The sequence below is a fragment of the Patella vulgata genome, chromosome 7 (assembly GCF_932274485.2).
Source record: "Patella vulgata chromosome 7, xgPatVulg1.2, whole genome shotgun sequence".
Lineage (NCBI taxonomy): Eukaryota > Metazoa > Mollusca > Gastropoda > Patellidae > Patella > Patella vulgata.
Window position 1 is genome coordinate 47,150,798 of NC_065885.2, and position 18,415 is coordinate 47,169,212.

At 38.3% G+C, this 18,415-nt stretch overlaps 1 protein-coding gene across 6 annotated transcripts in view; it reads right to left on the reverse strand.

The window, feature by feature from the left end:
* The window catches only part of LOC126828369 (uncharacterized), a 135,696-nt gene that overhangs the window by 61,087 nt on the left and 56,194 nt on the right, over window positions 1-18,415 (reverse strand). For 5 of the 6 annotated variants that reach the window (XR_007683005.2, XM_050558139.2, XM_050558138.2 and 2 more), the window contains 2 exons: window positions 7,166-7,306; window positions 2,053-2,185 (listed from right to left, as the gene is read on the reverse strand). Coding sequence is in view for 4 of the 6 variants with exons in the window: in XM_050558139.2 (XP_050414096.1) it covers window positions 2,053-2,185; window positions 7,166-7,306 (274 nt within the window). In the remaining 2 variants the exon portion in view is untranslated. Of the gene's footprint in view, window positions 1-2,052; window positions 2,186-7,165; window positions 7,307-11,831; window positions 11,974-18,415 lie in introns of those variants that run through there. The other variant, XR_007683006.2, reaches the window with a different exon arrangement.

An 18,415-nucleotide genomic window follows, 5' to 3' on the forward strand; every position in this document is an offset into this window, starting at 1 on the left:
GTCCATTCCACATTTCCGGTTAACCCTTTCAGTGCCACATGCCGCTTAAATGCAACAAGCCACTTTTTCTCACTGCCACATTAGCAGATTGTCGCGTTTCGCAGTTGCCATGGCAACAAGTATCATCGGTATTTTGAGACACGATCTCTATCTCATCCATCAAGGACACTATGAGTATTTGAAAAATGGGTATTCAAATGAGCAGAAAAAGCGTGGCTGGCAGTAAGGCGATTCCGGCCAAAGTCATCCCCTGGATGCATCCCCAATCCATATTCAGATACAATTCTCAATAAAAATATTGTTTATGTGAAAATTATAAAAAAAACCCAAAAAAACAAAAAACAATGCAAGATCAAAGACGCATATCTTGCAGTTGAAACGACGTATCGTTCAGATATCGTCACACGTTTGCTTAGGTGACGTATCGTTGGCATATCTGCATCAGGCGTGCCAAAGTCGTCGCTCAAAATTAACAGAACCACAGAACAGGTTTAAGGGGAAGTTTTCACTAACTGACGTATGTCGTGCATCTGACCTCGAACTTTGTATATGCAAATTTTGGTTATGATTATGATACACAAAATACTAAAATGGAGCTGATGAAAACATCGTATACTTAAAAAGCTGATTTCTAGATTAGCGGCGTTAAGCCTGTTTTCCACTAGGCGAATTTTTTCGAGTACAGGCATGCGCAGTATAATTTCAGGCGGCGTCACACTTTTCGCTGGCTCTTTTCTCTGCGAAAAAGTGAGTTCGACCAGTTTCTACCTTCCAGCCGCGAAAAAAGGAGCAAGCCAATCAGAATTCCGTAAACTCTCACGTGGTAATACAACTCACGAGGCCAAGGCCACCCCATTCTCGTTTCTCCCCGCAAACAAAATGGCTGAACTGAATGTTATGTTAATCAATCTTACCTTTAACAAGAGTAAATATCTCAGATTAAAAGCAGCAGCCATTGTGGAAGTTCAGGAAGGAAACCTTTCGCGCCAATTCTGCTATGAAACAAAGTATGATCGAAACAATCGCTTGTGTAGTGGAAAATGAAATAAAAGCGCGATTGCTCGAAATCTTTCGCGGCGAAAAAATTCGCCTAGTGGAAGACAGGCTTAATGAAGATATTACGTCACTTCGTTTCAACAGACGTATCTGTAATTTGATAGACAATTTGTGTGAATGTATTGTAAGATATTTGTTTCTCTTAAAAATGTGTTAAATGTCTTCTTTGTATTTTAATGCATTTTTTATGGTGCTCCCTTGTTTTAACTATTTTCTAAATCCATATAAATTCATTTATTTGCTTTTTTTTTTACCTTTAGGGTCAAAAGCCTGTCGAAGTGAAAGGGTGTTTTATAGTTTATCTTAGTATATTTAATTTTGTCAAAATAGCAATTGACCAATATCCGAATTGATATCTGACTAATCTTTCAGATCTTTTAACTGCTTAAGTTTATACCTAATGTAACGAGTATATTATAGTTAACACGCGTTCTGGCTATATCCATATCATCTTCTGTATTTAAACATCTGTTTCTTGTGTGTATTTTAACATTTCTTATCAAATATTATCATATAACTTATTTAATCCGAAGCTTTTATATATGTTCTATATTCTACTGTAACTTCGGCTCGCCCAGTGATACCTATCTCGCTATTGTGACCGTTAGCTAGTTTTAGACACTAGTTTATCAAAAGTACAATTTTAACTATTTATCTGAGTTATCATCGTTAGTGTTGGAATAAGCTACAATCCCCAGAAAACAGCACTACGGCACTTTTAAATAAAACAAAGTATAATATCAAAAGTACAATTTTAACTGTTTATCTGGGTTGTCATCGCTAGTGTTGTAATAAGCGACCACCCCACAGAAAAGCAGTACAACACTTTTAAATATGAATAAACGAAGTTAATATGCTCTTGTCTCCACAAATATAGCTCTAAAACGGGAAAATACACGTAGACGACACCCATTGGTATTTTTTAGTTTCGCCTTACCGACTAGTCACACTATTTCTTATTGATAAGATTATTCCTTGAATAGAATTGAGACTTACCCGGACAGCTGTGCACAATATGAATTGGTATAGTAGTAAGATTAGCTATCCTCTTTGCTATCTGCAAGGTACTGTCGGTACTGCCACCATCACTTAATATTATTTCTTCTATCAAACTGGGGTCTCCACATCTCTAAATGAATATTATAGAATGGAAGATAACAAAAGGATATAATTACTGGCTTTATAATCGACAAGGTTTCTCCCTCGAATGGATTAACAATTCATACAAATTCTAGAAAAACAGGGATCATTAGTAAAGTCTCCACAACGCTACTAAGATTACGTTACAAAGAGAAACAACTCTAAAAGTTATAAACAAAATTCAATAGGATTCTTCCTTCCAATACGACAGACAACCAGTGTAAATTTCAAAAAGACCGCATCATATTGACGCTATATATATACATAATACTAAAATTTGTTCTAAAACGATGGAATTGTGAACTTTCAAATCTCGTTTTGGCTTTACGAAGGATAAAGCAGTCAACTTGTCACTGTGTGCAGTTTTACCTAGTATTAGAAAATTAAATAATAATCTTTACAAAAGATACGATTTGGGAGTTTGAGCAATCAAAAACCCTTCAAATTCTTTTTTTTTCGAGGGGGGGGGGGGCAGATAAAATTAGCACGGTAATTAGGATTCCCGCCTATATTTTAATTTCAGCATTTCTACCAAAGCCTAAACTGTTTCCTAGTGCCAAAATTGTTTCCGATAATTTGCAATACTGTGTGTAATAGGCATTTTTAATACCTCATGTTCGATTGGTTTGTTTGTTTGTTTTTCTTTTTTTTTGTTGTTGTTTTTTTCAACTATAAACGAATGGGAGATCAGGGATCGGGCTAAATGCATATTTAAGATCCCTATCCCTTTTTACAATACAAATTATATGCTACAATATATACAGTCCTTACTTAGCCGAATACACCTAAAGTATTATGGTTTGTAACAATGACAGTAATAATAACTAGAACTGTGATGCATTGATGACGACCGGTGCCACGTTACCCTTGAACTGACGTTACTTGCCGTACCAATAGAACAGTTAAACAGATTTCAACGTGTTATAAAATGGACGCTGAATTAGCCAATAAATCCAACAATATCAGTTCCATTTATATATTTGTTACATATGTCATAAACAAATTACAGCAAACGAAGATTTGACACGATGGCATCACTTCAGTTATCAACAAAAAAAAATTAAATTGGATTACAGAAATAACCACTTTGAATGTCCTTTGCATGAGAGAAATTGAAGGGATTTTTTATATCTATATGATCGTATTGATTCTTTGGCGCAATATAGCCCGGTTGGAGCTGACGTGCCATAAAACCACAATTCATTTCATTTCATTTCGTATTGATTCATCCTTTTTGCTAATTGGAATCGAATACCAGAATTTTATACGAATAATGAATATCACTTATTTCCAAAAAAACATTTGTTTTGGAGGCTAAAAATACAGTTTTTTCCAAAATGACATTACTTACGGTGATAATGAAAATGTTGAATTGATTTTATGAAACCATAAATGACATTAGGCATCACATGGTGGAAATGTTATGACAATTGAATAATAATTGTCATTTTTATGGACCAAAAACCTCGAAACGTGACTTCTCCACAACTGAACAAGTTAGAAATCCTTTTGTGATATCTATATGATCGTATGGGTCCATTCTATTTGTTGATAGTAATCAAATATCATAATGTTAAACAAATACGACCCTTTTGAATAAAATATTTGCTTTGAAGGTCAAAAATACAGTTTTTGCCAAATGACGCAGTTTCCAGTCACATTGAAAATGTTTAATTGGTTTGACCTAGTCAAAGTGGCATTAGACATCAAATGGTGAAAAGAAAATTGAAAATCGAATAATAGTTGACACTTTTATGGGCAAAAATCCCTGAAAAGTGGCTGGCGTAAAATCGCATATTTTCGGCAACGCACCAAGTTAGAAACTAATTTTGACAAAGATTGTCTTCGTATGTCTTCGTATGAATTAATGCTACAAGTTTATGAAAGTAACGAAAAATTATTTTAAAATATGGAAAGTCTGAATGCATTGTAAATAGCTCATTTTTACACCCCTGTTCACCTTTAAATCGAAATGGCGCAAATACAAAACCGAAATTAAAAAAACTGAGCCCGATATATTTTGCGCCTTTAGTAGGGGCATTTATCTAGATCTATCAGATTTGTAAACATTAATATTTCCTTTTGAAAAAAACGTTCCACCCCGTTAAAATTATTGTAGCTTTTGGCAAAATTACGTCGCTTTCGGTGCCGACAGATAACTTTATCGATTATAAAAAAGTTGAGAATTTGCACCACGGAGCATATGAACTTTGTATTATACAAATCGTGCAATAAATAATTAACCTAAACCCCATAAACTGAATTAGGCAATGACAGCAAAGGAAAATTATCGACACATTTTTGCTTAGATCAGATGTCCCTTTAACCTTGGGTAAAATGTCATAAAATATTCATAAATGAAAAAGGTTTTTGTCAAAATTTGGCGCCTAATATCTGTGAAGACTCGTCGAAAATCAAAATCTTTAGTACCATAGCTATGTCAAAATGTATCCAGTGTTAAAATCCGACGATTATTGGTAATACTAGGGCAATATTTCAAAAATCGACAACTTCGGTGATTTCGGACATTTCGCATTGTCGCAGAATGTTCGGAATGGCTATAATCTCTAAGTTACACCTCACTGACCCAGTAAAACCGAAGATATCCGATCGATCCGGCAGATATGAAAGCTTTCATATTTATCGTCGCAAATCATCGATTTTATCAAGAATCTTAAAAAGAAAAAAAGAATTATTAAGATCGGCCTAAAATTCGCCGAGTTATAACGAGAAACATTTTAACCGGGCAAAATTACCTGTATTATGGATTTCATCATAATGGCTATGCATCACTTTCTATCAGATGTTATTGATTTTATCAATAATCTTAACAGAAAAGAATTATTATCTTAGCTGTAATGGTAAGTATTCAACCGCGAAAAATTTAACATTTTAAAAGTTGCACAGAACCTTTGTTTACAACCCGATTTTGACAAAACTTTCAAAATAAGCACTTAATCGTTTGTCATCGACAGTCGAACTTATTTCAAAGTTTTTGAAAATTAAGGGGAAAAAATGTCCTTTAAGCAACTTTGTCGCCACGAAAAACTTCAAAGTGGAAATTTGAAATTTTCATGTCACAAAAATTTGAACCTGAGTCGGACTATCCAGAAATGTAATACTTTCGGAAATTATTTCAAAGCCGTTAATGCGAATTTTTCATTCGTAAACCACTTTGTCGGCATGAAGAACATCAAAATGGAAATTCGAAATTTTGAAATTTTCAAATACCCACAATTAGACCCTGATCCAGGCTATCTAGAAAATGTATTTATTTTCAAAATAGGAGGCGAATTCTCCAAACTACGGCCTAATGTGTATATTTTTACGACCGTTAAGGTGGATATTTCACTATTTTTCATATTGAATTCCAAATGGTGACCATCAATTGACCGAAATCAAAATTCTTCTCCAATTCTAATCTTGCAACCGAAATATTTCCTGACAAGCTATCGCATAGAAAGAATCACTGGATCCTAAGGTGCTCAGAAACTATCGTCCAGTCTCAAACTTGTCCTTTTTATCGAAAATTATGGAGATATCAGTTAACATTTACAGATCTGTGTTCCTTTCGATAGCATATCGACAGGACAGAAACTACACTTCTCCGAGTAATAAAAAATGATCTGAGATGTGCTGTTAATGATGGTAAAACATATCAGCAGCCTTTGATACCTTTGATCATAAAAATTCTTTTGAATCACCTTCACAGAGATTTTAACATATCTGGTACACCTCTAGCCTGGTTTTTGCCATATCTGAGAAATAGAACCCAGTCCGTTACGTTCAACAAAAAAATAAAATCAGATGATGACACATTGTCCTGCGCTGGATCCTGAATTATTTGTACTATACACTACACCCCTTGGTATTATTACTGATCAACATTGTATCCGGCATTATTTCTACGCCAATGACACGTGGCTACTTGACGTTTTCAACTACACTCAAATTAAAGAATACTTAAATCGTATAGCAGCATGTTCACAGTCCATTAAGTCCTGGATGACACGCAACAGTCTAAAATTGAATGATGAAAAAACTGAAGCTATGTTAATTGAAACCTTTAATAAACTGCGGAAAATAACAGAAAAGATTGCAACAATCGGTGATGCAATGATCGACCTCTCTGGCAATCTGAAAACCCTTGGTGTTTTCCTTGAGTCAACACTTACTATGCAAACACACGTTGATGAATTGTGCCGTGTTTGTTTTATATCATATACGTTGCATCAGAGACATTCGCCACCTCATCGCGACAGATGCTGCTAAAACATTAGTTCAGGCACCAATACTGTCAATTATTGATTCTGCAGTCTGCTTTTCGGACTCATCCAAACACTTACATATAAATTACAAAGAGTCCCGAACATCGCTGCCAGGATTGTAACAAGAACAAAATATTCATCCATAAAATCGGTTATTAAATTCTCTTTACTGGTTGCCTGTCGAAACCTGGATTCAGTATAAAGTTCTGTAATTAGTGTATCAATGTCAAAATGATCTCACGCCCTTATATTTGTTTGAACTAAAACTATAAACCTAAACGAATTCTAAGTTCGCATAACAATGACTGTTCCTAAAACAAAACTAAAACAATTTGGTGCTAAAGGTTTCAGTGTTGCTGCACATCGCCTTTGGAATAGCTGGCAGTAAACATTAGAAACTCAAACTTTCACAAACTCATTTGTTTAACCTGTATCATCCAGATTATGGACGAGAGACACCTTAAATGTTGCGCTTTGAGCATGCGTATATGGATGGTCTATTAAGCGCATTATAAATATACATTATTACATTATAATTATCATTATTATCGTGTCGGAATGATGTCTGGCAAAACCAAGCGCACTCCATCTTTTAAATCCAGATATACATCCAATAAGTGGGAATGATAGTTCTAGCCACTTTCTGAACAGGGTTAACACAAACTTGAAACAAGATCGAACTGCATAAAAAATAAACTTACATGCAGGATGCCATTAAGTGTTTTCTGTATAGAGCGTTCTTCATTTAATACAGGAATAATTATACTACAGGTTGGATAAACCAGCTGACGACTACTGATGGCCGTCTCCTTTTCAAACACCAGCAAATCCCCGGCTTCATCCTGCACAAAATATAATTAATTTTTAAAATTAATACAAATGTGTGGTTTAATGGTCCAGAGCCAAACATTAAGTAATGTCTTAAGCTCAAGACCATTAAACAACTTCAAATGCAGACACTCGCGTGTGCTTTGCAATGGAATACGCCACACGGGTCCAAACTTTTAACTAGTATAAATAATGTACGCTTGGCACATAGCCCTATCATTTTTTGAAATAATGATACGCCAACATAAAAGGATGACGCCACATTTTAAATCAGGTTAATATCCCCTCATATTAAGTAGCGTATAATATAGAGCGGGACGATTTACCCGATACTACCCAATACCACCCAATACTGTATTGGATCAGCTGTTTTCATAATGTATACATTTAATTGATGCAACATAGGCTCACTGACTTTGCTAAAAATTAAAAGCCTTCATCTGTAAATCACAGATTATGGCATTGCGAATGCTAATTTAAAGGTTGTAGTGTTGACTGTACTAGTAGTGATTTCTTGAAAGCCAAATATTTTATGATTGTACACTACTTTGCAGATGATATAGAGGACACACCAGGCAAATAATTATGATAATACATGTACATATTTATCATGGGTAAGATCTATATACATACAATTGGTGATGCAAGTTTGTTATTGAGCCCATCATTATTTAATAGCAGATATTCCAAGCGCCAAATGAAATGAAATGGGGTTTAACGTCCTACTGTTCTGCTCCTGTACTGGGCTAATGAAGACTGGCATACGCCATACAGTGTGCTATGAGGGAAATTTTGCCCGGGCAGCGGCATTATCGCCAACTCTTATATCGAATTCCAACTGCCAAGGGATGTTTTACGTGCATTCCAATGTATGCACGGGACCTCGGTTTTTCGTTTCATCCGAAGGACTAGACAGCTGTCCTTGTCAGGCCCTCCGTTCTGCACCACTGACAAGGTGAAACCACGTCGGAAAATCTGGATGAAAATTTTCCCTTTTCCCCGCAAACTTTTGACAGCTCTGTCATCAGTTCTGTCAAAATGGCTGCTCAAACTAAATCAACCATTATAATTGTTTTCATCTGGGTAATTTGTATAGGGACTGAAATTAACTTTTCTGTGAAGAGTTCCATATTTAGCGTGTTTGGCACGGTTCTGAGACCGGTTATTTTAGAGTAATGTAAACGGGTCAATTTCTTGAAATTTATCTTGGCCGGGTACCGTGTCCAGAACTGCACGCTTATCGTGGCAAAGTGTAAACGGGGCTATAATTGTTGTTGGCTACATACTCTAGAATAACTCACATAGGGAATAATCATTTATTTCAATCTTAATGCTTGATATTATTTAACATGGTAATTTGAAAGGCAAATCGTTTTAGGGATTTAAACTTTAAACCATATGGGTTGTTTTGAATTATTGGAGGGGGTATGATTATTGTCACGGGGAATACTATTATCAATAATATATATACAAAAATCTGTTTTCATTACACTATATTTCAGTGGTTTCAGAGTTCGTCTCTTGTTGAAGAAATGTGATTAGCTGGAAATGAATTAATTCTTCGCTTTTCGGTTTATAACCGGACACTTCAAGTGGACTGTTTAGTTTGCGAGTCGGTCCATTCTTTCCTGGAACAGTACTATTCTCTCGGATGAAGATTTTACCATTTCTGGTACAGCATTCAGCAATAAAACCCTTTATACATGACCATCGTGTTACGCTAGCTACTCAGAACAGTAGGACGTTAAACTCCATTTCATTTCATTATACTAGTTACATATGTTCTATATCTGGAAAGGTCTTCATTAATGTAAACACCTTTTATTGCTAAATGGGCCATTTTCCTGTGATATACACTTTGTTTTGTAGTCTAACAATTATCTGATGATGTTTGGTGTCTTCTTTTTTACCAAGACGATGGCAATTATCAATGTTGTTTGGACCTAAGGAGTTGTCAATAGTGGTAAGTACTCGCAAAATTTTACACTCAACATTTTCATCAATCTCCTCTTTTATTCCACTAATGAAATACAGATTTTACGACTACATTGTTCTAGCTCGTCACACTTATCTTGTACCGTTGCATTAAGATGCAGAGAAGTTGAAGCTAACAGTAATTTTAGAGATTCGATTTCTTTTTGTAGAGGAGCAACTTGTTTTCTTACCTTAGCTTGGACGATCTGTTGGATGAAGGGTTAATAGCGTCCTTAACTTGCCTGCTATGGACGGTTAAAACATAGGTATGACCTCCCCTTTGATGTTTTTAACTAGTATATAGGAGAATGTACGCTTTTCTTAAACAATCGGCTATTATTTATAAAACTGTCCATTGTCTACAAATAATAGACACTTGTCTGAACGAAAGCGTCGCTAACACGGCAATATACGTCCACATTCCAGCTGTGATTGATATGGTACTTTTTAAAATGAAGAGAATGAAATATGAAATGGCTGTAATATGATAAGAGGTGAAGAAGGCTAGGCATTGGGTTTGTTTTGCCAAATTTACAGACAAAATACTAACAAAAAAGTGGGTGTGACACTGCCTCAGGAGGTCGGGGCAAGCATCAAAATAAATAGTTGCTGTCTTTACGGTATAAGAATAAATATGCAAAGTTCCAAGATGATCCACTCAGAATTGCAGTCTGTAGACGATAAATACAAAAAATGGGTGTGGCTCTGCCCCTGGGAGTTGGATATGGATCAATATAAATAGGTACCACCCGGTTATTGAAATAACAACATCAATAGTTGCCGTCCATAGGATGTAAGGAATAAGTATACCAAGTTCTAAGATAATCCATTCAGAATTGTGGCCTTTGGTTGCCAAAGGCAAAAACTGGGCGTGGCTCTGCCCCAGGGGGTGGGGGCATTCATCAAAATCAATAGTTGATGCCCTTGGGCTATAAGGAATACATATGCCAAGTACCAAGTTGAACCATTCAGAATTCCGACCTGTAAACGATAAACACAAAAATTGTGCGTGGCTCTGCCCCTGGGGGTCGGGACATGCAGTTGTCGTCCTTAGACTATAAGAAATACATATCCCAAGTTCAAAGACAATCCATTAAGAATCGTGGCCTGTAGGCAACTCACAGAGACACAAAGAAAAAATGGGTGTAGCTCTGCCATGGGGTATGGGCAATCACCAAAAAACAACAGGGGGCATCCTTAGGGTATAAGGAATAGGTAGGCGACACACAGACACACAAAAAGAAAATGGGCGTGGCTCTGCCCCTTGGGTTTGGGCATGCACCCCAAACGATAGGGATATTCCTTAGGGTACAAATAATAAGTATGCAAAGTTTCAATGTGATACGTTAAGAAATGTGGCCTGGAAGACGACAAATACAAAAAATGGGCGTGGCTTTACCCCTGGGGGTCGGGCATGCACCAAAAACAATAGGGATCATCCTTCGGGTATAAGGAATAAGTATGTAAAGTTTCAATATGATCACTTAAGAATTGTAGCCTGTAGGCTACACACAGACACACACACACGCACACACACCCACACACCCTGACAGGGGCGGCGACGGCAATATACGTCCACATTATGAATGTGGACGTATAAAAATGAACATGTATTTCGGTATAATTTATTCTCTGAACAAATTAAATTACAGAACATGAAATTACTCTAAAACCTCATGGTTACCTAAATGTCACATGACCGAATGTTGATTTTACGTGTTTGTCTGCATAAAGAATTCCACTTAAATCCGTCCGTTATATGTCACTTGTCCGTTTGATAGTACGTTCGACACTAGATCGATGATACGTTTTTAAACGCCCATATTTTCACACCTTCTTTGTGGACATTCTACAGGTCATAACTTGAAATATAGGTAAATATCCCAAAGATCTCGGTTCCTTTCGATATTGGCTTGTATGGGACCGTAACTTCATAGATTATGGCCCCTGATTGAACAAAAAAACGTGTTATGAGCCTGTGGAACCTATACAGGTCACAATTTTTATCCGATTTTAAAAAACGTTTAAATATACCATGCTGGGCTAATAAAGACGGGAGAGGGGAAGGTGCTATTAGTGGTAGTTGACACAATTCAAAGTGGATAGACGCGCTAGTTTACAGTATAAATTCATCAAAATTAACGATTATTAAATTGCGCAGTATCTTTGCAACGCACGGTTTACTAAAGAGAGTTGTCTCTGACAATGGTTTGTGTTTTACTGGTGAAAATGAGGTTCGCCGGTTATTCAGTTCACGCTTTCACCCCAGTTCTAATGGTTTAGCAGAACATTTATGGTTTCTAGGTGAAATTGTTTTAAGATTATATTTAATCTTAGGGTGAGGAAATGCAATAAAGCAGGACTTTACATGTTTTTAGTCAATGACATTGATTTAATGTTGTAATAAATAGAGGGCGCTTGCACGGGTTTCTCGATGTCTTGCGCTGGTCAATTTGGTTTTGTTTGGGCCTTATGTCTGTCACCACTCAAATACCCGACAGTAATATAATTGTGGATTTATGCCATGTCGAATTATAAGTTATATTAATATGGAAAAAGTCTGACCTGAACAGCTGTCGAGCAAAATTTCCCCCATAATTCGATCTCCTAGCCTTGTAATGCGTATGCTAATATGCTTACGTCTATGCATGCAACCTCCTACTTACATAATGTTAAATTCGCTATTTACACATGTAAAATGCTACCTTGTTTGACTTATTTCTTAAATATTGCAGTTAGAATTTGTGTTTTGTTCTATTTCCATTATTACTTTTAATTTATTATAGTCAGTTCTGGTGCGTGAACATTTTGACATTTCACAAATCAACCACCAAATAATAGTAAACAGCGCCATCTGGTATCATAATGAGCGTTAGAATTTATTCTGACTCGTATTATGGTAACAGATTGCGCTGTTTAAAATTGTATTTTACAATGACCGGTCCGTAAATTAGGTGAGGAAATGCGACTCGTTTACGGTAAATAGATGAAGGTCAGGGTCGAATTTATTTACAAAACGTCTTCTGAAGATGACATTGTTTTGCAGATTATTAAGTTTGGCCGCACGAATCGAATCTGGAAATGCCACCAGCTTCTCTTATGGGTTGGACTTGGCAGAAAGGAATATATGAACCTTTTGTGTTTTGAAACACAAGTGATTGCCATAAATCTGTAAAATATCAGTCTTGCTATAGCATGATTTTCACTTCCGGTTTCAAAAACTAAACAGTAAACTTTATGATAGAATTTCAACTCATCATACCACTTGTACTGACATCCATATCATCATTTGACAAGATTGGCACACCATGGGAAGATTTACAATTCTCAGCAGGTATTCTGACATATGAACAACCATCTCTGTAAGTAAGGAATGCATTACGTAAAACACCAAAACGATGCGCCACAGGGCACTTATACCTATTCGCCGTCCTAATCTTGAATATGTCCGACTGTCACACAAACCCAGAACCTAGAACTGTGAAATATCCGTGTGGAGTTTTTAATAAAACAGTGCGCTCAGTAGCCTATACAGACTGTGAAACTTGATTTCATATAGACTGTTCAGGAATGTGTACAGCTGTATATGAACCTTTAGAACAGACAGATATGAGCTGGGTTTTTTTGTTGCATTTGTGTTCAGTGAATTTTGACGAAGTTCAACCCACTTCAACATTATCTCCTTCTCGCCAGCGAAAGATGCCTATTAGTAGGAAAAAAGTGCGCATTCTATGCATAAACTTCCAGAGTGTCACGTCAAAACGTGGGGCCTTCTGGGCTATATTCGAACACTGTCACCCTGACATAATATTTGTTAGTGAAACATAGCTTAACCCATCCATACGTGAAGGTGAAATTCTCCCACAAATTATACATTCCCTGCAAGGAAGGACAGACCTACCAAAACACATGGCGCAGGAGTAACAATCATCACCCGGGCCGACATAGATGCATCAGAATCCCACATAGATACCAGCATCATGGTAGCAGCATCAGTCAACGCCACAAGCACTAAGAAATCGATAATAGTGTGCAGCCTCTACAGGCCAACTAACAATAACAGAGACTACACCAAGTAAATGTGCAAGGCTACCCAGGACCTCTACACCCGATTTAAGACAATCATGTAGGCTGGAGGGGACACCAACCTGCAGGACATAGATTGGCAGAAGGACTGCATAATGAGCGACAACTACACCTTTTTATATACCTTGAAGGTTATCGCTTGTCAGCTAATAGTTGATTTTCCGACCAGACGCGGCAATATACTTGATATATTTGCCACCATAGCCAATCGAAAAGTGTACATCCGTTCCAGGCCTCAACGATCATGACATTGTTATGATTGATACCAATATCATACCGATCAAGAGACTAATCTATCTACGGTCTAAAGCCAACCTATCAGCAATGGAAGAGGAACTTGTCCAATTCTCTGAGAAGTTCACACAACAGAAGAATCACGATGACCCTATCACAGACTTGTGGCAGGACTTCCATCAAAGCAGCAGGGAGGTGATCACCACTCATGTATCAACCAAATACTCCTCAGTCAGGTTCAATCAACCATGGTGTGACAATAAAAGGGCACACCGCAGACCAAAAAGGACACAGAGTGCAAACGACTGGGAAAAGTACCGTTTGATACAATGTAAGAAAAAAAGGTATGTAAACAGTCCTACAACAAGAACATCAGTGACTACCAGACAGTATGTCCTACAACAAGAACATCAGTGACTACCAGACAGTATGTCAGAGAGGGGTACTTAAACTGTTGCAGGGATTCAACCCGCACAAAGCCAGTGGCCCAGATGCAATCTCGAAACGTTTCCTTGAGAGCATGGCGGAAGCAATTAAACCAGCACGCACAACGATTTTCCAGGCATCGATCAACCAGGGTAAGATCCCACCTGACTGGAAGTCAGCCTCCACCACACCACTCTTAATGAAGGGGGACAGAAGCAAGGCTGCCAACTACAGGCCTGTGTCGTTGACGACGATTTGCTGCAAGCTCGTAGAGCACATCATCCACAGTCACATTATCACACACCGTGAAAAAAAAACAACATCCTGTCCGACTACCAGCATGGCTTCAGAAAAAGACGACCCTGTGAAAGTCAACTAATAACCACCATCCATGTCCCTGTAAAGGGATTGAACGAAAGGCAACAAATTGATGCTGTTTTGCTGGACTACAGAAAGGCTTTTGACAAAGTCCCCCATCGGCGACTATCAGCCAAATTAGACCACTACGGAGTAAGAAGAGCAACACTATCTTGGATTGAGGACTTCCTGTCAGGCAGATCTCAAATGGTCGTGATAGACGACGAGAAGTCATCTCCAGCCCCAATGCCATCATGGGACCCCTTTTGTTTCTAGTCTATATCAACGATCACCAGGCAGAGTTAACTCGACAACGAACTGGTTGCAGATGACTGCGGATGTATTGCACATCAGCAACGATGAAGACGTGAAACAGCTCCAGACAGACCTTGACTCCCTACAGCAGTCGGAAAAAGAATGGGGAATGAGTTTTATCCCAGGGAAATGTGAGGCAATACGAATCACCAACAAACATAACTTCATTGGGGGCTCATATTCTATCCATGGACATACCCTAAAATGCACAGACAGTGCTAAATACCTTGGAGGCACCATCGGTTGGAAACTGCCATGGAACAGTCACATCACCAGTGTTGCGAGACAAAAGCAAACAACACCGCTTGCCTTTCTGAGACGAAACATCTCATCATGCCCAAGGTGCATTAAGGCCACATGCTACAAGACTCTAGTGCGTCCACCTTTGAAGTACGCTGCCACAGTGTAGGACAACACCACCAAAACCTACAACAACACTCTGGAGGCAGTACAGCGTAGAGGCGCCCATTTCATCATGGGAGACTACAGCCAGACCAGCAGCGTTACAGCTATGCTCAAGGAGCTCGAGACTCCCCAGATGAGAAGGCCACAGACTATAGCTACCATGATGTACCGAGTAGTTCACAACCTGATAGACATACCACCAACACCTTCCAACCAGCTGGCTCGATGATCAGAGGTCATACCAACCGATACCTCCAATCATCCTGCAGTTTCAAGGTTTACCAAGACCCCTTCTTCACTGCCGGAATCAATCTGTGGAACAAACTGCCAACCCATATTGTGGATACCGATACCAAGGAACATTAAGGCCACATGCTACAAGACTAGTACGTCCACAGTTGGAGTACGCTGCCACAATGTGGGACAACACCGCCAAAACCTACGTCAACACTCTGAATGCAGTTCAGCGTAGAGGCGTCATGGGAGAGGGAGCCATGGTGGCTAGGTGGTTAAGACGCTGGCTCGCTAGCCTGGAGGTCGGGTGTTCGATCCCTGCATTGGCCGAGAAAGTTCATCTGGATTTTCCGACGTGGTTTCCCCTTGTCAGTGGTGCAGAACGGAGGGCCTGACAAGGACAGCTGTCTAGTCCTTCGGATGGGACGAAAAACCGAGGTCCCGTGTATACATTGGAATACACGTAAAAGATCCCTTGGCAGTTGGAATTCGATATAAGAGTAGGCGATAGTGCCGCTGCCCGGGCAAAATTTCCCTCATAGCACACTGTATGGCGTATGCCCGTCTTCATTGGCCCAGTATAGGAGCAGAACAGTAGGACGTCAAACCCCATTTCATTTCATTTCAATCAGAGGTAATACATATCATCGCCCACAATTTCTTGCGATTGCTCTATCATTTGGAATTGATATATGCTGTTTCTATTAGTGAGACGAACAAGCCTATTTAATTTCAGTAATTTCTTCTGGAGGTATTGTTGAAGGGGGTCAAGTGCCTGAGCTACAATAGCCACACAAGGGTTCTTTCTTTTGATATAGTTTATTATCCTTGGCTACGGCCAAAGTAAAAAAATACAACCTACAAATATACAAATAATATAATAAGTACAATGTATGGTTTAAAAGTAATAATATCGATAATATAAAATTAATGTATAATATAACTCTGCTCTTAAATGCACTATGAAAATACAGCTATACTCATAAAATTATGAAATATACTTACTATTACAGCTTAAATAATAAAACTAATTAATAATAATAATGTTATAACTCTATAATTATGTAATCTTTTCCCATTTCAAACCACCAACTTATACTTTAATGAAATTCAACATGGCTGCTACTTTAAAACAAAGACCAATTCCCATAAATATACTCTTCAAAAAAAGTAGGGGATATTCTGAAACAATACAAAACTGCGGAAATGCACTGCTGTTTTTATTACAGGTAATAACAGGCCAATTGCCCACACATGAACATAAACAGTTCATGTGGGCGGCTTATCTGACGGCCCCATTTCACTCGCAAATAGATACACCGTCAAAAGTGAAAATTGACGTTTTTGATTTTTGTCTTAATAGTAATTGCTCCACTAGTCCTTAGACATTCAGCAGTTCGTCGTAGCATGCTCCTAATCAACCGTCCAATCACGATTTGGAGCAATCTGACCCACGCCTCTTGCACTGCAACGGCCAATTCTTGCAGTGTTGTCGGTTGACGTCGACGAACACGTCTCGCGATATGTCCCAGACATGCTATATAGGGGAAAGGTCAGGACTCATGGCTGGCCAAGGCATATGGACAATATGGCGACGCTGGGGGTAGTCATTCACGACACGGGCATTATCATCTTGAAAGATGAAACGTCGACCCGAATCTGTCATGCTGTCTGACGTTAACGTTAGCATGACGCTCATTTACACGCCTCCAAACGCGACCACGCCTATCGGTGAAATCCAGAGTAAATCCGGACTCATCTGAGAACATTACACGTGCCCATCGACGATTACCCCAATTTCTACGCAGCCTACACCATTGACGCCTGTTTGCCATCTGGCGAGTTAATGGGGGCACAACACGCGATCGTCGTTTGGGGTGTAACTCGAATTCTTGTAACTTGGTACAAGTTTACAGAAAGCTGATTGGCCGTTTGTCCTCGATTTCGCAGGACCTGTGTACGAATGTATCGATCCTGGGCTTGTGTAGTGACTCTAGGACGACCTGAACGAGGTCTATCATCAACATTGTGTGTTTGTTGGTACCGGTTCCACTGACACATTAAGAATGTTGGCTACTGCTCGCCGTGTAGAGCCCATTTGAAGCATGCCAATAGCACGTAGACGTTCATCATGTTGAAGAGGTCTCATTGCAAATTCAACGTAACACACTAAAGCAAAGATACGCTAAACAGTACATCTTATGCAAGAACCGATAGGAAAGCATGGATAGGATAAACCAGCACGCGGCTGTTTTCATCAACCCTTGCTTGAAGTGTCAAATTTGACAATGAACCCCTTCCCACGTGTATGGTGCTATTGTGTGTCGCACATGCAGCTCAGTGGTTATGTTGGGGCGATAAGTTCTTCATCTCTGAACATACTCTCAAAGCATGTCAAGTGTCCATGACTATTTATCGTATCACACCCTGCGTAGGTATTTGCATTTCAATATCCCCTACTTCTTTTTGAAGTGTATACAATAATAAACATACCTGATAAATAAACTGTCGCAATACACCAAACCACTATTGAAGAAGCTTCAATATGTTCATTTAGCAATATTGGAACTTATAAACTGATAAATACGCAATACCATATAGAATAAACTTTATAAACGAAGCAGAGAAAAGGTGTATACCTTTGCAAATAAAAACTATAAGATGAATGACAAATAAGAATAATAAGAAATGTTAAAGTTGAAGATGTAGTGAGTGGACACACTTCAGACTAGGTATATAGTGGACAGTATAGGACAAGTTTAAAGGGATAGTACAACCATTATTAGTTTATATTAAGTGCAAATTAAATTGACTAAAACCAACTGACTATTTATATTAAAAAAATTACTCTGTCACATACTCCCTGCTAACTAAAAATGTTGTCCTCTATATTACTCAATAAAAATAACTTATCACAATTTCGGAAATATTTCAGGAAAAATTCTCTGTCACAGTGTTGGTAATATCTCCAATACGACACGTAGTCTGTCTGGTAGCAATGACATGAAGTCAGCTGGAAGTAAAGATCTTGCCAGCTCAGCACGTCTTTGGAAATCTGGAAAAAAGCTGCTGTTCATGCGCCAGCACATATT